This window comes from Delphinus delphis, chromosome 3 (genome assembly GCF_949987515.2).
Source record: "Delphinus delphis chromosome 3, mDelDel1.2, whole genome shotgun sequence".
In the NCBI taxonomy this organism is placed as follows: domain Eukaryota; kingdom Metazoa; phylum Chordata; class Mammalia; order Artiodactyla; family Delphinidae; genus Delphinus; species Delphinus delphis.
The window spans coordinates 11,014,480-11,036,401 of record NC_082685.1 but is presented as its reverse complement, the minus strand read 5'-3'; the positions used below and the strand labels follow the sequence as shown (position 1 = coordinate 11,036,401).

Genomic DNA, 21,922 nt, shown 5'->3' with positions numbered 1-21,922 from the left:
AGCTGGGATCAAAATGCACGGCGGAAAGCGCTGAAAGTGTTGTGTGACGGCCTTAATCACTGCGGCTCCCCTGGGAGGGGATACCACACTAGCCCCATTTCACGGATGAGGAAGGTGAGACTCAGAAAAGGGGCGGTAAGCGGAGAAATCCAACACCTTTTGATCGCCTCCCGTGTGCTGGGTTTTGTAAACACAGTATGTCAGGGCACCCTGCGGGAATAACTCAGACTCTGAAATCAGATTTCCTGCGTTTGAATCCCAGTCCTACCACATGCTCTTGACAAGTTACTTAAACTCTCTGGGCTTCACTTTCCTTACCTGTTAAATAAGAGCCCTAGCTTCCAAGATAGAGCAGAGATTAAACGACAGAATGCCTGGAAAATGTGCAAAGTAGGCGCTCTCACATAGCAAACCCTCAGAAGGTTCTAACCGGTGTAGGAAAGGAGACCGTAGTGTCGGTACTGACTGGTTCCAGCCCCAGCTTGCCTTCCTACTTGTTCTTAATGCTCTCTGCTTATATTTCCCCATTTGCAAAATGGGCAGAAATTTTTAACGTTCGTTATTGAGTTGTGATGAGAATTAAACGAGTTAGTGCAGGTAGAATGCTTAGAATGGAATCTGGCGTCGCATAAGCATCGGACAAGTGTTAACTTTTATTGTTTCTTCTTGGGCCCGGTTTTGAATCCTGGCACCCGCCACCACTTCCTTGCTGTGTGACCTGGAGCAGGTTTCTTCATCTCTCTGTGCCTCCCTTTCTTATTTTCTATAAAGTGTGTGTGTGTGTGTGTGTGTTTATAAAATAATTCCTACCTAAAGATACTACTGTGAAGTTTAAACGAGATAATCCCGTAAAGAACCTAAAACAGTTCCTGGCATAATAAACAGCAGATATTATTGTTTGCGTTTTTACAGGAAACTAAAGTTCCGAAAGGCAGAGCGACTTGTTTAAGGTCGCGGGACTAGATGGTGGCGAGGTCGGGACTCGAACTCTGCCGCAGAGCCAAGGTCCAGACGGGGATTCCGAGGGGCCGAGGGAAGAGACTGAGAGAAGGGGCGCGTTCGGCGCTCGGCTGGCCTAGCCTCGGGGGCGGGCACCGGGGGCGGTGCGTGGGCGGGGCCACGGCCGCTCCTCCCCGGCCCGGCGGCGGCGGCGGCGGCGCGCCTTGCGCTCGCTCGGCGCTCGGCTGGGGCGGCCTGGCCCACAATGAATGGCCGCCGCGGCTGCCGCTGCTGCTGAAGCGGAGGCCGCGGAGGCCGCGGAGGCGGACGCCGAGGCCCCGGCGCAGGGGGGCGCGCCCCGGGCCCAGGCCCGGCCCCAGCCGCCGCTGCGGAGCTCGCCGGGAGCCCCCGGAGCGCGGCCACGGCGCAGGTGAGGCGGCCCGCCCCAGGCCCGGTTCCGGCCTCCTTTCGCCGGGACGGCCGGAGGGCATCCGAGGTCCGGCTAAGGGTTGAGGGGGGAGGACATGGGGGCCTCCTCCGACCGGGGAGGAACCTGGTTAGCAGCTTGCACTGTGCCCCGGCCCGAGTGCGGAGAGTCCCGGTCCCCGCGAGCGGCCTTGAGCGTCCAGCCCCGGGCCGGGCCGCGGAGCTTGGGGGCGTCGGGATCAGGCCCAGACCTCCTCCTGTCATCCCCCGCGAGAGGGGAGCGAGACCAGGCCCGGGCAGGTGCAGGGGTGGCTGGGGGCCGGGAAGTTGGAGGGAGGGCCGGTGGAGGAAAAGTGAGGAGGCGCCGGGGAGACCGGAGGGGGAGGGGGAGGAGGAGTCGGGCTTTGGGCCGGCCGAATGGGGGAGGAGGGGAGAGTGGCTTGGCCGGAGGGAAACGGCCCCGAGGGGGGGGCGGGGAGGGGCCGGGCTGGCAGGTACAGTCGGGGCGCTGGAGGAGGTGGGTCAGGTTACAGGCCTGGGGGCGGTTGAGGAGAAGCCCAGGAAGTGGGGCAGGGTGGGTGTGGGCGGAGTTAGTTCTAGTGGGGGCGGTTAGGAGATCCCTGAAATGTTTGCAGGGGTCACATGAGGTTTCAGTTCGGAGAGTGGGGAGGGGGTGGCGAGGACCTGATACGGAGGCGATCAGGTAGGTTGAGGAACTACTGTAGGAGCTTTGGGAGTCCGGGGGAGGCAGAGCCTTTGCGCTAAGTAGGCTAGTGGGGATGTGGGAGCAGGTCCGGAGAAACTAGTGTGATCAAAAGGCAAGTGCCAAGGTGCACCCCCTCCCCCCTTCCCCGTCCAGGCGTTAGCTTGGGGCCAAATCTGAGGGGTTTCTTCTTTCTCACACCTCATCCCTGCCTGTCTCAGGCTCTGGGTCCCGACATACCCTTTGGGCAAGCCTCTGCTGGCTGCTTCAAGGTGCTAGCCCGCCCACCTGGGCGTTTGTGTGGGCAGCTTGGGAAATCGTCTGGAACACCTAGCTCGGGCATCTTGTTTACCACCCTTTTGTCCACCCCCACCCCATATATCTGTAGGGAGGCAGCCCAGCCCCTGTTATCTGAGTATCTTAGGGTCCTAAGATTCTTTCTCCACTTTTTGTGACCAGAGCCTTGAGGCTCAAGCCTAGGGGTTGGGACCTCACTACCTTCCAGGCACCAGCTCTCCGCAGGTGAGTTACTGGGAGGTGAGCATATAAAGCTCTGTTCATTGTGTCTTGAAGGCTCCTGATGGGGGGAAGGCAGGTCACCAAGAAAGGGATCAAACCAGGCACCTACACCCTGGCCCAGGCCTTTGGTGCTCCGGGTCCCAGGGCTCTGCCTCTGCGGTGCTCTTCCTGGGGCAGGCCCTGTGCTGAGCTTGCTGGTTAGATGAGCTCATTGATTGCTCACCACCACCAGGTCAACTTAGGCCTTCTTCATGGTACTGGGGAGGAAGCCGCGACCCCATGACTTGTCCCAGGTCCCACAGCTAGACAGTGGCCGACTGGGATTGACTGATCCTCTGCCCCAGCCCGCAGTCCCCTGGAGCTGGCCTTTTAGGGGCGTGACTGGAAGAGCCCACTGTTCTGGATTCCCTGGTGGGAATTCTCTGTCCAGGACTTTTCTCTTGCCCATCCCTTGCGGACAGTTTTGCTGGTGTCCCAGGGAGCCAGATCAGTGGAAGCTTTTTTCCCAGAGGCAAGGTCATCCCTGTTATAATGGGAGCCAAGAGGTCAGGGGTCACAGAGCTGTGGGCTGGCAGAGGGAGGTGGTTATGAGGATGGAACCTGGCTCTGGAGCTGGATTTTTGCTTTTTTTCCTGGTTTATCTTTTTCTCTGTTTGGTCCCCAGTCAGACCACCCCTGCTTTTGTTCCTTCTCTCTGGGCTAACTGCAAAGCTGTTACCAATGTGTCCTGGGAACATTGACTTGGGAGCCTCAGTACCTGAGGCAGGAACCACAAACTGCTGGGTCGAGTGGTATCAGCTAGATCTGGGTTTAATGATGGCTTGTCACCTCATTCCCTCCCTTCCCCCAATCTCCTTGTAGTTCCTGGAACTGCCCCCACCTGGGCTCGGCCCTCCTCCCCTCTTTGGCTGGCCTCCTGGTTTTGGGAGGGGTAGAAACTGGGCCAGCAGCCCCATGTAAAGAAGCCTTCCCCCTGCCTGGTTGGGCTGAGGCTGGCTGCCGTGGCGCAGCCTGGGGCCTCGGCCGGGGCTCCGGGCTGGGTACTTAGGATTGGGCACAGCTGCCTCCAGTCATAGAGCTGGAACGGGGGCAGAGACTGGTAGGAGTTGGCCGCTGTGTGTGATGGCAGAGAAGGGGGCAGTGAGTCCGAGCCTGTGCCTGGAGCTGGAGAAAGCACTCTTAATAATTGCTTTTCTGTGAGGATTTAGGGTGCCCAGACCTGGGGCGCCAGAGGAGGCCAAAATAGCCTGGCAGGCAAGAGCAACAAGTTAAGGGACCCTTGGGACAGTTTGATTTCACATGGGTGCCAACTCCCTGCTGGGGCCCGGGGAGCAGCCCTGAAAAGCAGCTCCTAGAACTGCTCTCAGCAACTTCTAGTGAAGGTTAGACAAAGGTTTGTCTGAAGGTGACTGACCTCAGACAAACAAATGATCAAGCTCATTTCTGATATCCCCGCGTTCATGAATATAGTAAAACCAAGTGAAGTGATGGTGCTGGGGTGGGTGGAAAGCATTAGATTTGGGTGGTCAGGGAAGGCTTCCAGGCGAGCTGAGCTCTGAATAATAAGAGATCAGCCTGCTGGTGGGGGAGCTGCGGCAGGGAGGGGCGAATGTTCTAGGCAGACAGGACAACACATTGAAAGCCTTTATTTAGCATGTGCCAGGCTCCTGCTAAGTGCTCTAAACATTTTGTCTTCATGAGGGAAGGACTGAAGGGTGACCCTAGCGTGGAGATAAGAGACCCTTAGTGCCGTTCCCAGAAAAGAAGCGTCTGATCTCAGGGTGTCCTGGATCCCCCCATCACCCCCAGATGCAAGTCCAGACCCCTTGGCCTACATCCAAGGCCTTCTAAAATCTGTTGCCCCGGCCAAGCAGTGGGGAGCCCCAGCAGGTTCTTGCACAGGGCTGCAAGGAAATGAGTTTCGGTCAGTTTGGCAGGACCCGTCATGGAGGTCAGCCTGGAGGCATGGGGTTTGGAGAGGGTTGCGGGTTGGTCCAGGAAAGTCTGACCCGGCTCATCAGTGTCACTGCCAGAGACTGTGGTGGAGGAGGGCCTGCCAGGTTCAGGTGGGGCTTGCAGCATTTGAGGCAAAGGTGAGCCAGCCTTGAAGACACGGAGGTGGTGTTTGCACCAGCCTCTGCTCCTTCTCTTGGGTCCTCCCTGCCTCTCATCACTCCCATCCCTTTCCTGGGTGTCACGCTGCTCTGAGCACTTTCACCCATTTGTAAATCACTTAAGCCTATGCCTAGCATGAGCACGCAGGCCCGCCTCCCTGCCTCTGCTCCTGGGTCCCCTTGGGCAAGAGTGTCATCCCTCTGTCTCCTCCTGAAGAGCCTTCTGAGCCACAGAGGCTGTGAGGTGGGACTGAACAGGTGGCTGTCTCGTTGTGTCCAGTATCTGGTTGTGATCATTGCCCCTGTCTCCTCAGGATAGACAGGATGTGAAGGTCTCAGCATCCTTAGAGATCCGAGGGCCCTCTGTGAGGACCGTGACTGAATTAAGCAGAGGGTGGGTAAAGGTGAGCAAACATGGTGTAGTGGAGAGTCAGATTCCACTGTTAGTGCCACCTTGCTCAGCCAGGAGACCCTGGGCAAACGCTGTGGCCTTGGCGCCTCAGTTTAAGTATCTGATAAGTGGGGACAAGCAGGCATACCTGCACTGCAGTGGTTCTCAACCAGGGGTGATTCTGCCCCCCTCAAGGGATGCTTGGGAAATGTCTGGAGACATTTTTGGTTGTCACAGCTGTCACAGTAGAGGCCAGGAATGCCCCTCAGTATCTCATAATGTACAGGGCAGCCTCCACGACAGCGGATGATCTGGCCCCAGTGGCAACAGGGCCTCAGTTGGGGCTCCCTGCTGCGTGGTTATTGGGAGGGTCATGTGAGACGTTGGTGTCTGGGGTGTGATCAGCTGGTGCTGGGAAGGCAGTGCAGGGAGCCCTCAGTAAGTATGGCCTGGTAGCTCATGAAATGGCCTAAGGTTCTGGGAGATGGTGAGCGGTATAAGATGCCTCTGCTGCTGTCAGGGAGTTTGCAGTCCTGTGAGGGGCTAGGGGGACAGACAGAAGGGGGAACATAACTAATAATAGCAGCTGAGCACTGACTGCAAAGTCAGCACCAGCCTACCTACCTGTGTTACCTTAAGGTGGTTTAATCCTCAAAACAGCCTTGTGAGGCGGCTGCTTGTTTTATAGTTGGGAAAGACTGACGTGGGGGGTGGTAAGCACTAGTACAGATAAATGTTTTCTGGGAGCGTAGAGGAAGGAAAGCGTAATTCTAAGCGGGGAAGCTTTGTAAGGGATATTTGAGCCTAGTAAAACAGGATTCTGATTCTTTTGTCCTGCCAAGGCCCTGCAGGGTCTCCAAGCACATCTCCACGACCCATCCCCAGTAACGCCCAGCCTCCTTTGTGTTAGCCTCCCCAAGGTCACCTCAGGGCCTTTGCACTTCCCTCCACCCTTTGTGCAGCTGCTGCCCTGCCCCCTTGTCCTTGGGTCTGGAGGCACACCGGGAGTATGAGGTAACTCACAAAGGTGGGCTTGAGGTCAGAGTGGGAAGGGGGTGGGGCCTGGCTGGGTTCTCTTAGGAGCTGCTGCAGGCAGAAGCCAGATTGCTGAGGACTTCGAGGAGAGAGTGGGAGGGGGGAGGGAGGAGAGGCAGCAGGCTGGATTGCTCTTTCCCGGAGGTGGCAGTGAGGGGAGGAAGAGTAGAGAGTAGCTGGGGGAGGCTGGGGGAAAGAAGGCGGCTTCAGGGGGAGCGGGAATAGCAGCACCTAGAACCCTTGGGCTGGGGCCTCAGGTGGGCAGCAGACCCCAACTCGGGTCTCGGCTTCCCTTCTCAGCTCTGGTTTCTCAGTTTTCCCAGTCATGAAATGGGTCTAGCTGTGGTGGCCGCCTGCCACAGGGAGCAGCAGGGCCATGCGGAGGATGAGTGCAGCCTGGGCCAGCCATGGTCAGGGAGCCCCAACTGCCATTATCTCCTGATTCTTGGACAGGAGCCACGTGGCCTGGATGCCATCCTGGGCCTTGCTCTCCTCATCTGTAAAATGGCAGGAAGACTCATTTCTTCCTCAGAAACTGGTGAGAGGAATAGCTGAGCCCTCGTCGGGTGCTGGTGCACAGTAGGGGCAACTTCCATGCCACCAACGATTGCTAATCCTGTCACCCACTGTGGAGTTAACAGGAGCTTTTCAGGGAAAAAGAAAATGAATTAAATGTGCATGTACCTTAAAAAGATCTGTACAATCGGGTATCGCCTTGTTCTTCACTAGCTAATGTTTGCCTAAACTACCTTCCAGTTCGGCTCCTGCAGAGGGTCCGAATGGCTTTGGGCCAGGAATGCACTCCGAGCAGCCTGGGGGGTGTGCCACTTTCCTGCCCCCAGTTGTCACTCTGACCTCATGCTGAGCTGGGTGAAGGATTGTGGGACTTTCCAGGGGCCTCTGTCCTTCTTACGCTTGGAGTTAGTGGGTTCCCTTAACCAGCTTACATGTCAATGGGCAGCTCACCACTTCCCTGGAAAGTCAGCCAGAAAAGACAGTCCTTGGTGAGGCAGACATAGATCTGCCCCCCAGCCACTGCTGGCTGGGGTACTCGGAGCTCCTTCAAAGAGCTGGCAGTTTCCACCCCTAGGAATTGCACTGCAACACAAGCACCTCCGTTTCAAGCCTGCCGCACCCTAGCGGGATCCGGCAGTAGGACAGCAGTCAGTGGGAATCCCAAGTTCAGTTACATTGAGCCCCAAGTGGGACCCTGACTGCAGGCTACCCACCTGCTGTGGCTGCCAGAGGAGGATGTCTGTCTGAGCAGCACCCTCTGCGTTGGCCCCGGCGGCCCCCACTGCGGTGCGGGTGGCACCCCTGCCCAGCCTCAGAGACCTCTTCCAAGTCCCACTCTGTTCTAGTCACAGTGCGACTAAAAGGGGAGTGTAGTTGGAAGTAACAAATCATTCATTCATTCCGCTAACAACGATTGTGCGTCCACTGTGTGCCTGTCTAGTTGGGGGCAGGGGATATAGTAGTGTGAACCAGACAGGCAGTCGCCCTGCCCTGGTGGAGCTGACACAAAGCCAAGGACACATCTAGTTGGTAGATGGTGGGCAGTGCCAAGGAGGGAAAATGAAGCAGAAGTGGCCGGAGGAATTGGGGTTGGCAAAGGCTGTCTTTGGAAATCTGAGATAGGTGATCAGGGGTGTGACCTGATAGGTGATGAAGGGCTGTGACCATCTTGGGGCCTGCCTTGTAAGAGGTCTGAGAGCAGGCAGTCCTTACTGTGCAGGACCCCCATACACATCGTAGGGGCCCAGGTGGTGAGAACTGGTTTTGAAGAAATCGGAGGTGTGAATCCTAGGCTCTTCACCCAAGCAAGGAGGGCTAGATAGAGCCTGTGTGCACTGCAGCCAGAGCAGGCTTGAGGGGAGAAGGGCTCGGCTGAGGACGCATTGTGTGGGCATCTGGGGTATGTGCAAGTCTGCCGTCCAAGGGGAGGTCCAGGCCAGGGGCTCCATGAGGGAGTTGTGGGGTGAGTAGATGGTGTTTGTTTGGTTTTGGCCACGGCATGCAGGATCTTCCCTGACCAGGGATCAAACCTGTGCCCCCTGCATTGGGAGCATGAAGTCTTAACTTCCCTGGATCTCCAGGGAAGTCCAAGTAGATGGTGTTTTGAGCCTGTCTTAGTCCGCTTGGGTCGCCATAACAAAATACCATAGACTGGGCAGCTTAAACAACAGACATTTTCTCACAGTTCTGGGGGCTGGAAGTCTAAGATGCCAGCGCAGTCAGGTTCTGGTTGGATTCTAGTGTGCTCATGTGGCCCTTAGTGTCTGCGCTTGGAGAGAGAAAGAGAACTCTCTCTTCCTCTTCTTATAAGGACAAAGAGTTCTGTTGCATTAGGGCCCGACCTTTATGACCTCATTTAACCTTAATTACCTTCAAATAAGACCCTGTCTCCAAATACAGCCACACGGGGGATTAGGACTTCAACTTAGAAATTGGGGTGGGCGACACAATTTAGTCCACATCAGAGCCCTGAGACTGGGTGTGATCCCCCAAGGAGAGAAGCAGACTAAAGACTGAGCCCAGAGCCAGCTTTGCCTTCCTCCAGTTTCTGGAAGGGCCGTGCCTGCTTCTCCCTTGGGGCTCTGCACACCTTCCTTGTTCCTTGAGGGCCACGCTCCCAGCCCACCACTGCCCCATTAGATCACCCCCCACCTCCACCCCCTTGTGCCCCCCAGATCTCAGCTCCAGTGTCCCCTCCTCCGGGTGAGGTCAGAGGCGCAGACCTGCAGCTCGTTGATCCGTGTGACCCTGGATGAATGGTCATGTCTCTTCCTGGACCATGAGCTCCGGAGGCAGGGCCTTGTCTTAGTGGTGGCCTGCCTCAGGCTCTGGGCACTTCCTGCCCCAGGCAAGGCGCTTGGCAAATATTTGTTGAGTGACTGTTGAGAGGTCATGGAAACCCTGTGTCGTGCCCTTGCGTCTCGTCAGGAAACCCACTCTCTTCCGGGGCCAGGAGTAGCGATGGAAGGGTCCCCTTGGCCTTGTGTGGGTCTGGGGGCCGCCCCTTCCCTCCAGGGGGATCTGGGCACCCCAGAAGATGTGCCGGCTCATGTGCCAAGTTGTGAGGAGAGAGAATTCAAATACGGTTTTCTGCCCCTGGGGAGATTATAGTCAAGTGGGATTTAATGTTCTCAGAGGTAAGCATAAGGGCCCTGTGGCTTGGGGGTTGCGGGGAGTGCCGAAGAGGGCATCTTCTCCAGTCTGGTGAGTTCTCAGAGCACGGGGCAGCTGAGGGTGAATGAGGAAGATGCGGGTAGTGGGAGGAGAAGGGCGCTCCGGGCAGGGTGCACAGCTTGGGTAAAGGTCTGGCTGAGGGGAACCGTGCAGTACAGGCGAGGGGCTCGGGCTGGTGAGGACAGAACTGTTGGCTGGTTTAGAGAACCGCACCGCCCCCCACCCCCACCCCCACCCCCACCCCGGCTCTCCATCCTACCACTTCCCAACCAGCAGGTGACCCAGGCCGAGCGCCAGCTGCTTTCAACCTGTTTCCTCTGGAAGCCTGATCTGGCTCCATGGCTCCTCCCTCACAGCTGGTGTAGGTGAGGGGCAGGACCACCGGCCATTGTTCTTCTGAGTCTGGCAGCCTGGATTGGTGCCACGATCCAGAGGTGGGTCTCTAGTGGTCTCCAGTGGCCTCCTCCACCTCCCCCCACCCCATACCCTGTCCTACTTACAGGGGCAGCGAGGCAGACCTAGCACCCCACTCGCTGTCACTGCAGAGGGTGCGTGCCTGTGCACGGATTGCATCAGCCTTTTGCACAAGTTGTGCCCCCGCCCCCCGCCGCCATTGCTAGTTGAAGGCTTCAAAGCCCTGGGTGCTGGGCTCTGAGGCCCCATGGGGTTCACGAGGCCTGGGGACCCCAGACTGAATGTCAGGTTGGCTCTCGCCCTCGGGAGCCCTCCTCCTTGCATCTCTTTTCCCTCCTGTTGAGGACCTTATCGCCCCCATGCTGAGCGCTCACCACAAAGCCATCCTGCACCAATTCCCGGTGAGGGGTCAGACCCTGAAGTCCAACTGCTTGGGACGGGGCAGGGCGGTGCTGTGATCACCACCCACAAAGTGGGGCCCTGCTAGCCTTCACTGTGGAGTGCTGTGAGCACTTTGGTAGCCTTCCGGAAATGCGTGCAACAGTGTCCGTCACACCGAGCACAGTTAGGAGGACACTTTGCAACGCCCTCCGTAGCCCCAGAAGCATCCACACCCGTATGTGTACTGCCTCAGCCCCCTCCCCCTGTTCCCCCATGCTTCCCCACCCCCACCCCGCAGCTGCCATTTCCCAGACAGGAGCAGTCTATTCCTGCCTTGGTACACTATCTGACACGTTTACAAATATTTATTGACCGCCTCTCTCTGTTCTGATGAGCTAATCATGAGCAAATCTGCCAGCATGCCTGCCCCTCTGGAGCTGACAGTCTCCTTGCGGAGTACCTATCTACACAACTTTTTTTTGACTGCGCTATGCAGCATGCAGGATCTTAGTTCTCCAACCAGGGATCGAACCCGTGCCCCCTGCAGTAGAAGCATGGAGTCTTAACCACTTGACTGCTAGGGAAGTCTCCTGTCTACAACTTTTAAAACAATACCGTCTCCTGTAGAGGCTCATTCCTGAGTCACTCACCCGCTTCTCTCTGTCCCCGCCACTGATGCTGGGAATTCTCCCAAAGCTGGTCTGGGCCCAGTCTCCCTTGCTCCGGGCTTCCCATTGCTCACTCTCAGACATTCATCCTCACCAGGCCAGGGCCCACCTGTCCCACACCCTGTGCCGCTTTCCAGCCACACTGGCTCCTTCCTGCCCAGGACTGTTGGTTGCTCTCTCCATCTCCCCATCTTTACCTCGCTCACTCAGTGACACACTCACCCCAACTAAAATCACGCCCTGTGGCTCCTCACTAGACAGTGAGCTACATGTGGGCACAACCAGTCCTCTTCAGGGCTATGTCCCCAGCACCTTGCAGTCCATCGGGTGGGTTGGATGTATACCTCCCCATTTTACACATAAACAAACTGAAGCACAGAGAGGTGAGCGGCTGGCCTGAGGTCATGCAGCTTCAGAGTGGGGCTAGCAGCAGAACCCAGGTCTGAGGGACTCTAGCTCCACCGCATGCATGTCCTGCCTTGGTCCTCCCCCTTGGGGTGTAAGCCTTCCAAGCCAGGGGTCTAGAGCACCCCTCCAGGGACTAGAGGCCAGGCAGCCTCTTCCTTGGCTGCCTCGGCCCTGGTCACTTGGGCCCTAGTACCCGGGGGGTCTTCTGTTTGGCAGCCTGGGGAGGCGGGTCAGGGCTACCAGGGCCCTGGAGGAGGCTCTCTGGGCTCTATCCTTTGCCTCCTCTTGGTGCCTCAGTTTCCCCTACCGCCTCATTCAGAGGCCCAGCTCTGAATGAGGCGGTAGGGGAAACTGAAGCACCAGCTCCTAGCCTGTCCGGCCCTTAGTTTGACCTCCTGGGATGTGCATGCTGCCGTCTAATTAGGATTTCCCTGTCTCTGCCTCCCCCTCCTGATTGCCTTTTTGTTTTTCGCGGTGGCGACAATGATTTTGATGAGGAAGAGGAGGGTACAGCAGAGGGGAATCATGGATTTCAGTGCCCAGACAGATCTGGGGGAGCCAGGACTCACCCTTGCCCTGAAGTGCACCTCTGAGCCCATGGGCGCATGGCCCCTTGTGTTCCTCCAGGTAGCCCTTTCTGAATGAACCTGGGTAGGGCCCAAGTCTTCACTGCATCCCCAATCCTCAGCCCATCGAGGCAGCTTAGAATAGACTGGTTAAAGAAAAAAAACTGAAAGATGCATGAGAGCTAACGTGGGAGTGAGAGATGAACAGCTGGGGGCTCTAGTTAGTTCCTGCCTCAGGGCCTTTGCACACACTCTTCACCTTTTTCCTCTTTCTTCTCACCAGCCTGACACTCTGCTCAGGCCTCTCTTCTCACCCATACCTGCCCATTCGGGATGACTGCCCTCCACAACTCCAGAATGGCAGGGGACTCAGTTTTACCAATGGGGGCACTTGTAAAGCCATGTCTTCCCTCAGAGCCCTTTTATGATTGCCCCCAGAGCATCAGACATGCTGTCCTCACCCGACCAGTTCTTCCTCCTGGGTTGGAACATGCACTGATGGAATAGGCTCTGATGCAGAAGGTCACACATTTGAGAGGTGCCAGGGCCCCCCAGGTGGTACTTCACAGGTCAGGATGGGGGTGGGCTCCCTGAGCAGGATCTCATGCAGTTCCTTAAATTCACATTTCTTTCTCCACCCACCCCTCAAGCACTTTGGGGTGAATTGTTTGTGGTGTGATTTCACACACTTTATTTTTTTATTTTATTTTATTTTTTAAAATTTATTTATTCTATTTTTGGCTGCGTTGGGTCTTTGTTGCTGTGCACAGGCTTTCTCTAGTTGAGGCGAGCGGTGGCTTCTCTTGTTGCAGAGCCTGGGCTCTAGGCGCGCAGGCCTCAGTAGTTGTGGTGCACGGGCTTAGTTGCTCCGTGGCATGTGGGATCTTCACGGACCAGGGCTTGAGCCCGTGTCTCCTGCACTGGCAGGCAGGTTCTTAATCACTGCGCTACCAGGGAAGTCCCACACACTTTATTTTAAATATTATTTACTTTTGTAAATAGGCAATACATTCACCAGGTTTAAAATTTAAAAGACCCTAAGATGGAATTCCCTGGCAGTCCAGCGGTTAGGACTCTGAGCTTTCACTGCCAAGGGCCTGGGTTCAATCCCTGGTCAGGGAACTAAGATCCCACAAGCCGTGTAGTGTGGCCAAAAAAAAAAAGACCCTAAGAATGTACATGGTAAGTCTCATCCCCAGTTCTACACAGAGGACATTAGTCTTATGGTTTCTTTCTTCCTTTTACAGCTTTACTGAGATGCATATACCAAGCAGTTCACCCGTTTAAAGTGTACAGGTTCAGGAGTTTTTAGTATATTCAGAGTTGTGCATCCATCACCACGATTTCTGAACATTTTTCACGAGGGCAAGAAGAAACCCTGCACCTGTTGCTCACACTCCCCTAATCCTCCAAGCACCCCCAGCCCAGGCAACCACTCATCTGCTTTCTGTCTCTTATCGATTTGCCTGTTCTGGACGTTTCATATAAATGGGATTGTATAATATGTGGTCTTTTCGTCTGGCTTCTTGCATTTAGCATAATGTTTTCAGGGTTTATCCAAGTTGTAGCATGTAGCAGTAGTGCATTCCTCTTTATGACTGAGTAGTATTCCATTGTGGATTGACCATATTTTGTTTATCCATTCATCAGTTGATGGACATTTGGGTTGTTTCCACCTTTTGCCTATTGTGAACAGTGCTGCTGTAAACATTCACGTACAGGTGTATGTGTGGATATATGTTTTCATTTCTCAGGAATAATTCCTAGAAGTGGAATTGCTGGGTCATATGGCAACTTCATGTTTAACCATTTGAGGAACGGTTTTCCATAGCAGCTGCACCATTTCACATTCCCACCAGCAGTGTAGGAGGGTTCCGGTTCATTTCTCATCCTCACCAATACTTATCTTTCTTATTCTAGCCAGCCTAGTGGGTGTGGAATGGTGTCTCATTGTGGTTTGGATTTGCATTACCCTGATGACTAGTGATGTTCTCATGCAGTTTCAGGGTTTCTCGAGTGGTCATTCAGTCATTCAGCAAATGGTGATTGAGGGTCACGTGCTCAGCACTGCAAACACAGTGTGAAAAATCGGATGACTCTGCCTTCTTGGTGTCTCTATGCCTGTTACCCTATGTGTGTAGTGCTAGTGGTGGTTAATGCTCACGGGGGGCTCACTGTGTTATCTCATTTAATATTCAAGCACAGACGTGTAAGTATGCTTTTGCCTTCCTTTCTGCAAAGGGACGGCATAGGCCACCCCGGCCTATAGCTGACTTAGCTGATTTGACAGTCTGTCACAGAGGAAAGGCCATGCTGGGACAGGAGTGGGCGGCACCTGTGATTCTTACAGTCGTGGCAAATTCCACCACGTGGATGTCCACGCTCCCGTGTGTCTCCCTGCAGCGGGCTGAGTCTGCCATCTGACCCTGTCCCTCCGTCTCTCCCTGTCCCCTGTGCAGCCGCCGCCGCCATGGCCCAGACCCTGCAGATGGAGATCCCGAACTTCGGCAACAGCATTCTGGAGTGCCTCAACGAGCAGCGGCTGCAGGGCCTGTACTGTGATGTTTCGGTGGTGGTCAAGGGCCATGCCTTCAAGGCCCACCGGGCCGTGCTGGCCGCCAGCAGCTCCTACTTCCGGGACCTGTTCAACAGCAGCCGGAGTGCGGTGGTGGAGCTGCCGGCGGCTGTGCAGCCCCAGTCCTTCCAGCAGATCCTCAGCTTCTGCTACACGGGCCGGCTGAGCATGAACATGGGCGACCAGTTCCTGCTCATGTACACAGCGGGCTTCCTGCAGATCCAGGAGATCATGGAGAAGGGCACAGAGTTCTTCCTCAAGGTGAGCTCCCCCAGCTGTGACTCCCAGGGCCTGCACGCCGAGGAGGCCCCCTCGTCCGAGCCCCAGAGCCCTGTGGCGCAGACGTCGAGCTGGCCGGCCTGCGGCACCCCACTGCCCCTCGTGTCTCGCGTCAAGACAGAGCAGCAGGAGTCGGACTCTGTGCAGTGCACGCCCGTGGCCAAGAGGCTGTGGGACAGCAGCCAGAAGGAGGCCGGCGGTGGCAGCAGTGGCAACGGCAGCCGCAAGATGGCCAAGTTCTCCACGCCGGACCTGGCCGCCAACCGGCCGCCCCAGCAGGCCCCGGTGGTGGCGGCAGCACAGCCCACCGGAGTGGCGGGGGGGCCCGGGGCCGGGCAGCCGGCGGGGGGCGTGGCAGCAGCGGCAGGCGGAGTGGTGAGTGGGCCCAGCACGTCGGAGCGGACCAGCCCGGGCACCTCAAGCGCTTACACCAGCGACAGCCCCGGCTCTTACCACGAGGAAGATGAGGAGGAGGACGCGGGCGAGGAGGGCACAGACGAGCAGTACCGGCAGATCTGCAATATGTACACCATGTACAGCATGATGAACGTCGGCCAGACCGGTGAGGTGCCCCACCACAACCCCAAGCCTGGCCCCTCGCCCCCGCCCCCGGCCCCGCCCCCAACACACCAATTTCGCCCCCGACAGCCGAGAAGGTGGAGGCCCTCCCTGAGCAGGTGGCCCCCGAGTCCCGGAACCGCATCCGAGTGCGGCAAGACCTGGCGTCTCTCCCTGCTGAGCTCATCAACCAGATCGGCAACCGCTGCCACCCCAAGCTCTACGATGAGGGTGACCCCTCTGAGAAGCTGGAGCTGGTAACAGGTGGGCTGGCCTCACTTGCTCCCTGAATTCCCCCCTCCCCCACCTTGGGCCTCGATGCCCTCTGGGCCAGCAGCCTGCAGCACAGTGCTTAGGAGCCAGGCTCAAGGTCCAACCCCAGCCCTGCCGCCCACTGGCTGTGTCCTGGGGCAGCTGACACCTCTTTGCATTGATACAAATCAAAGACTGGCTTGTAGCTTTCCACCCCGGAGGCTGGTGTAAGTGTGGGCCAGCATTGTTGGCCACATGGGAGTAGATCAGTGGCTTCATAGCGTGGTTTGAGGGTTGATCAACACGGTGGTTAAGAATTTGGCCCTCGGACTCAGGGTGTCAGGGTGCGAGCATCTGCTGCCTGTTCTTTCTGATGCTGGTGGTTTTGTGGGCAAGGGCCCCGGCACGTTGGGAGCCCCGTGGACGGTGGCGCCACAGTCTCGGTCCTTTCCTGAGTGTTGAGGAGGACGCTCTAAGTTGAGTGGTTGGGGCGGGGGGCGGGGGGGGGGTCTTGGTTGGGCCCAGGACGGGGCTTGGCCGAGTGGGGAACATGGCGGTTTGCCCCCCACACCCATCATCCTCTGGCTTCGCCTCCCCCCCGCCCAGGCACCAACGTGTATATCACCAGGGCGCAGCTCATGAACTGCCACGTCAGCGCAGGCACGCGGCACAAGGTCCTGCTGCGGCGCCTCCTGGCCTCCTTCTTTGACCGGTGAGGCCCATGCCAGAGCCCCGATGTGGGGGAGGACGGGGTGCCCCATGCCCCCACCACCACCACCACAGGGGGCCTGACTCCCCTCCCCCATATCCCTCGCCCAGGAACACGCTGGCCAATAGCTGTGGCACCGGCATCCGCTCTTCCAGTAACAACCCCAGCCGCAAACCGCTGGATAGCCGCGTCCTGCACGCTGTCAAGTGTAAGTGTCCACCTTTCTGGAGTCGGGATTGGGGGATGGAGGTCTGGGGCGGGCAGGTGGTCCTTTTCTCTGGTGTTGGCCCTGATGGATGGGTAGGTAGGGTTTGGTATTAAGAAGGATTCTGAGGTTCAGTCTGGGCTTGTTGGGAAGAGGGCTGTGATTGGTTAGAGAGTTCTTGGTTAGAGATTTCTTGAGGGGGTGGGTAGGACACTGAAGGAAAGCCAGAAGCCTATGGGAGGGGGGGGTCTCAAACTTATCCTGGTCATCAGAGTGATGAAGTGGCCAGGCCTCAGCCAGTTGTCAGGAGGGAAGTCTAGGTTTTCAAGTGGAATCTCCCAGTTTCTGAATTCTGGCGAATGACCCACATTTTTCAAGAGCACTGGGCCATCCCGCATCAAATCCACACATCCCATACGCATGGCCAAGCTCTGTCAGTCCTGGGCCCACTGATGTGGTGTAGCGTGCTGTCCGCAAGCTCCAAGGGGGGCGTTCAGGGGTGCCATGGTTCCGGGGGGGGGGGTTCAGGAGCAGCGTGGGGGCTGAGTGCCTGTTGGGAGGGTGGGAGGCCCAGGCCACGCTCAGCATGAGCTACCCATTCTGCCCGCACAGACTACTGCCAGAACTTTGCTCCCAACTTCAAGGAGAGCGAGATGAACGCCATCGCAGCCGACATGTGCACCAATGCCCGCCGCGTTGTGAGGAAGAGCTGGATCCCCAAGGTCAAGCCGCTTATGGCCGAGGGTGACGCGTACACCACCTTCATCAGCTACACGGGCAAGATAGAGCCGGACATGATGGGTGTGGAGCACGGCTTCGAGACGGCCAGCCATGACGGCGAGGCCGGCCCCTCGGCCGAGGAGGCCCTCCAGTAACCCCCACCGGACCCTCCCGCGGGGCTGTCACACTCCCCCTCCTGTCACACCCGCCCACCGTCTTGGTCACGAGCTACTGTCTGTCCTTCCCCAGGACCCGCGGGGGGCACTGCATGCTCCTGGCCCCTCTGCCTCCACATCCCACCCCCTGACCCCAATCCGATCAGGGATCCGGGCTGGGAGAGGACGGCAGGTGGTGCGAGGTCTGCGTTGCCTTCTCTAGCACACACTCGTGCACAGTCGGGGGGCTCTTGCTCCCCCTCTCCTAACCCCTAGCAACTGTCTCCCCACTCACCAGGCCAGGCACAGGGAGGGGCTGGCCTGGGGGGCTTGGGAAGACCCCCTTCCCAGGCGCTGGGCCACCTAGCCGGAGCATTCCTCAGCCTCCGCCCCCCACTGCAGCCCCTTGGGGACTCACAGGGGCCCCGGGTTCTCAGGACCCCTCCCGCCACCACCTCCCAGTGCTTCCACGTTTCCAAAAGCGCCTTCCTGTCTCCCTTGTCTGTCCCTGTGCCTGGGGGCTGGGGTAGGCGAGGCCGTGAGGACTGCCCGTTTTACAGCTGAGGAAACTGAGGCTCAGAGAAACTCCATGACCGACCTAAGGTGGCGGGCGGTGGCAGGCCCAGCGCCCTTCTCTTCCCCCACCTGTGCTCAGCCTCTCTTGCCGCCACCAGCCCCCTGGGGCCTGAGAGGGGCAAGTCCTGAGAGGGGGCCCTTGGGGGCAGACCGAGGGTCTCTGAGAATAGGAGAGGTTTCCGGGGCTCGCAGAAGCGTATGGGTGTGCGTGTGTGTGTGTGCGCGTGCGTGTGTAGAAGTTTTGCTTTTAAACAGATGAAGACGTGAGAGGCAGTAGGACCAGGGGTGGAACCCAGGGGAGCAGGCTGGGGGGTGCTGCTGCCTTTCCCTCCCTTCCCCCACCCCCACCCCCGACGGCAGGGCTCCCAGCCCCCACCCCCTGTACATACTTTTTAAAACATTTTTTTAGCTAATGAAATATTGAAGTATAAGATTCCTTTTATTTTTCAAACCAACGGGACCGTGTCTGATGTCCCCTTCGGTCCTCGGGGCTGTGGAAGGCAGGACGGAGTGGGGAGCCAGGGGCAGGCTGAATGTGCGCGTGTGTGTGGAGTGGGGGCGCGCGTTGCCGAGGGGGGGGCCCCCCAGGCCCCGCTCTGCCTGGGCTCCCGTGGGTCTGGCCGGCTCACACTTAACCCCAGGGCCTCCCCCCCAAGGGCTACATTGCAAGGGTGTCCCTGGTTTGTCCGGTTGGCTGAGTCCAGCTCCTGGCAGGGCCGGGTCCGCTTCATGGTTAAAGATTGTTTGCAGAATCTTCTTTTACCATTCCTCTCTTTCTATCCTTGGCCTAGCTCCACGAGTGGTTTTGTGTTTTTTTTTTGAGTTCTACATGTAAACTCGGAGGGTTCTTTTTGTTTTTTTAACTCTCCCCCCCCCCGCGCACCCCTCCCCACACAGGCTGGGTGTCCGTTTCTTTGCAATTTCACATTTTTGTCTCTAGCCCTGGTTCTCACCACCTCTGTCTCCCCCGCAGTCTGACTAGCCCGTTGCTCCCAGCAGCCTCTCTCTTTCCAAAGGCAAGGGGATTACAGGAGGTGGGGTGGTGGCCAGCTGGACCACTGGGATCTGACCTGGAGGCCTGCCCGCCCCCCCAGGCACCCCTGCCAGCCTGCGGGGAGCGGGTCCTTCCTGACATCTGCTTGCTGCCAGGGGCCGGGGGGTGGGGGTGGGAGTGGGGATGGGGTCAGACCAGCGGGGCCCTGGCGCTCTGCTTTCCTGGCCCAGCCCCAGTACCTTAGCCCTCAGCCGGTCCGAGTGCGTGGGGGGGGAGTCGACAGCCCCAGCTAAAGCACAAGCACCTTAGTCGCACCTCCCCTGCCCCCTCATCCTGGCCTCGACACCCCACCCCAGCGTAGATCCCAAAGCACAACATCCTGGTCACTCGGCAAGCTGCCGGGCCGACCAAGGCCGAGGGTGGGCTGGGGCTCCAGCCAGACCCCAAAGGAAGCAGGAGTCCCCGGGCGCTCCCCTCCTTCCAGGCCTCAGCGGGGGCCAGCTCTCTGGGACTGGGGTCTTCTCCCTCCCCACCCCCTTGTCCTGGGCAGGCCCCTGTCAAGCCCCTCCTCGCCTTGTCCTCGGGTGGGGCTTGCCCCGTCCCTCCTCCGAGCCCCTGCAGCACTGGGTTGGGTGGCAGAGCCCTCTTGTTTCAGGGACTCCAGGAGGTGCCCCTGGCTCCCTGGACTGTGTGTATAGGTCTGGGGAGGGGGCGGGGGAGAGGGGCTGGGCAGGGGCGCAGGGGAGGAAACTCCTCACCAGGAGAGCCAAAGACAGGGTTGTGCCTTACCCCAGGAGCCACCCCTGCGCCCTCCCGCCCTGCCCTCCCCGTTCTTGGGCGGCCTGCTGCTTTTCCTGCTTTCCCTTCCCCTGGCCCTGCCCTGCCCTGAGCTGCATGGACCCCACAACCCCCCCACCCCCCGGGGCAGCCAGGAAGGAACATGAATGGAGGATCACCGACCAACGCAAAAAAGACTATGGGGGCCCCCCTCCACCTCCCCCGGCCGCCCATTCACCCACGTCTCTTTCACGCAGGACAGACCACCCGCCCTGTCCGCGTGGAGTGCCAACACCCTCCCTGCCCTGGGCCGAGCCCCTCCTCCCCGGGCCCATAAGTGAGATTGCACATTAACTACTGTAAGAAGAGGAGCCGCACTGGGAAATGTGAACCATGAGAATATCAGTGATACTGATGAGGAGAATAAACTAAACGCCTTTGTAACAGCCCTGCTGCAAGCTGCTCACTGGGGGCGCGGGGTGGTGGGCCCCCCTCCTTCCGCAGAGCGACATCCCCATTCCCCAGGGCTTCACACTGACAAATGCAGTGGGGGCCCGGCTTGGGGTGTGCTCAGAACGGCCATGCCAAACGTCATGCCTCAGAATGTCGGCCTGAGGGGAGGGCCCTCTTTAGGTGGGAAAACAGCTTCCAGCAGCTTCCAGGTTGCCCCAATATGTACAAACAACACCCTCCCTAGGCTCTTCCTTCACACGTGTGGGCCCTAAATCCTGCATGGGCGTCCCACGGGAGCCCCTCCAAAGCTAGAAGGCCAGCTGCTCCATGGAATTATCTGTATTACAGATCCACTTGCTGCCCTTCCATGGTATTTGACACTCCCAGCCCCAGAAACGTGTCCTGAACGTAAGCCCACACCCTTCGCCCCGTCCCGAGCCACTGCGTCTGGAAGGAGCACTAAAGTCAGAAGGAACACTAAAGTCGGGATGGCAAGCCTAAAATCAGCCGGTGGTTGTTTAAAATACCTGGAAGAGGGACTTCCCTGGTGGTCCAGTGGTTAAGACTCTGCACTTCCACTGCAGGTGGCACGGGTTGGTCAGGGAACTAAGATCCCACATGCTGTGCAGGGTGGCCAAAAAACAAAAAAAACTGGAAGAGCTGTAGGGCCCTGAGGATATGAGTGGGAAAATGTTCTAACAACCGAAACAGAAAAGATGCAACGTGCCCTAGGGTCCCATTGATTCAGAGGTATCTCAAGCAGTGTGGGAAGACAACTGACAGACCTTAGGGATTCCATCAAATCAAAAGATCTTTGCTGGGGAGGTGGACAAGGGGTTTCATCTCCGCCCAGTCCAGGTCTCACCACCCCATGATGATTGGAGGGAGCTCCAGACTTCCTTGGGGCAGATGATTGAGGGTGACTCAATTCACAGGGTGACTTGGGCATGCTTCAGTAAGACCAGCCCCCTCTGGAGTCCTGAAGCCCAGCTTCAACCAACAGAAAGCAGGGGTTTGGGGGAGCCAACAGCAGCATCAACAAAAATCCTCAGGTGACTCTGGTCCAGAGTCACTTCAAGTAACAGGAAGTCTGCCTGTCTTAACATGTAGGCAAGCCCAGGTAGGTGGAAACACTGTCAGACTCCCAGAAGCACATCTTTTTAACCCCAGGAAGACTTAGAACCAAGTGTAGAATGGATCAAGACAACCTGAACCACAGCATTAGTGGTAGTGGTTTTGCATTTAAAAAATAAGTGTGTGTGGGGGGGGGAGAGCAGAATTCCCTGGCGGTCCAGTGGTTAGGGCTCTACGCTTCCACTGCAGGCGGCCTGGGTTCGATCCCTGATCGGGGAATTAAGATCCCAAAAGCCACATGGTGCGACCAAAAAAAAATAATCTGAACATATTTGGTTCTCTTTGACAAATCAGCCTAATGGAATGACAGACATCCTTGTCAGAGCACTTTACAATGTATAAATGAGTGACTGAGAAGGGTGGGCCTGATGCCTGATTACATAATGCTCAAGACGGAAACATGTAAGACAGTAAGTTAAGATTCACAGCACTTACAAGTTTACCTGGCTTATAGGAATCATTTCTCCTACTCAGGAAGGCTCTATGGCAAAGCCCTTAAATTTACAAATGCTTTCTTGTTAGAGTGACCAGGTGTATGAGGGAGCCTAGTGGTACTCAGAGGCCCCTCGGAAGTGACAGCTCAGTTCCACAGCTAAGGGACTCACCTACCTACCTTAGACAAAGAACAAGCAAAAGACGTTTAGGCTGAACTTCAAAAGCTCAAGAAGAATCAGTGTTTGGAATTTCGATGGTAATAAAATTATCCATCATGAAATCCAAGAAATAAACCAGAACAGTCTTTTCTGCACCAAATATCAACCATTGAAATCCTTAACACACAC

At 57.3% G+C, this 21,922-nt stretch overlaps 1 protein-coding gene across 5 annotated transcripts; it reads left to right on the top strand.

The window, feature by feature from the left end:
- Window positions 1-2: 2 nt before the first annotated feature.
- On the top strand, window positions 3-19,996 carry NACC1 (nucleus accumbens associated 1). Of its 5 annotated transcripts, none has more exons than XM_060007890.1 (7): window positions 9,238-9,279; window positions 9,673-9,750; window positions 14,213-15,169; window positions 15,256-15,429; window positions 16,024-16,129; window positions 16,237-16,334; window positions 16,944-19,996. In XM_060007890.1, exons 3-7 carry the CDS (start codon window positions 14,224-14,226, stop codon window positions 17,204-17,206), a joined length of 1,587 nt encoding a protein of 528 aa, XP_059863873.1. In that variant the 5' UTR covers window positions 9,238-9,279; window positions 9,673-9,750; window positions 14,213-14,223; the 3' UTR covers window positions 17,207-19,996. The 5 variants fall into 5 exon arrangements, with proteins under 5 accessions (XP_059863872.1, XP_059863869.1, XP_059863868.1 ...); XM_060007888.1 differs by having other exon boundaries at window positions 9,240-9,279; window positions 9,590-9,750; XM_060007889.1 differs by lacking the exons at window positions 9,238-9,279; window positions 9,673-9,750 and adding an exon at window positions 3-114.
- The last annotated feature ends 1,926 nt before the right edge of the window (window positions 19,997-21,922 follow it).

What these genes read in the sequence shown, in the direction of transcription:
- NACC1 (XM_060007885.1), top strand. Translation starts at nt 9,180, where the DNA reads ATGTGCCGGCTCATGTGCCAAGTTGTGAGGAGAGAGAATTCAAATACG. An exon ending in GGGATTTAATGTTCTCAGAG is followed by an intron (nt 9,280 to 14,212) that starts GTAAGCATAAGG and finishes TCCCCTGTGCAG; the next exon opens with CCGCCGCCGCCATGGCCCAG. An exon ending in CTGGCCTCCTTCTTTGACCG is followed by an intron (nt 16,130 to 16,236) that starts GTGAGGCCCATG and finishes TCCCTCGCCCAG; the next exon opens with GAACACGCTGGCCAATAGCT.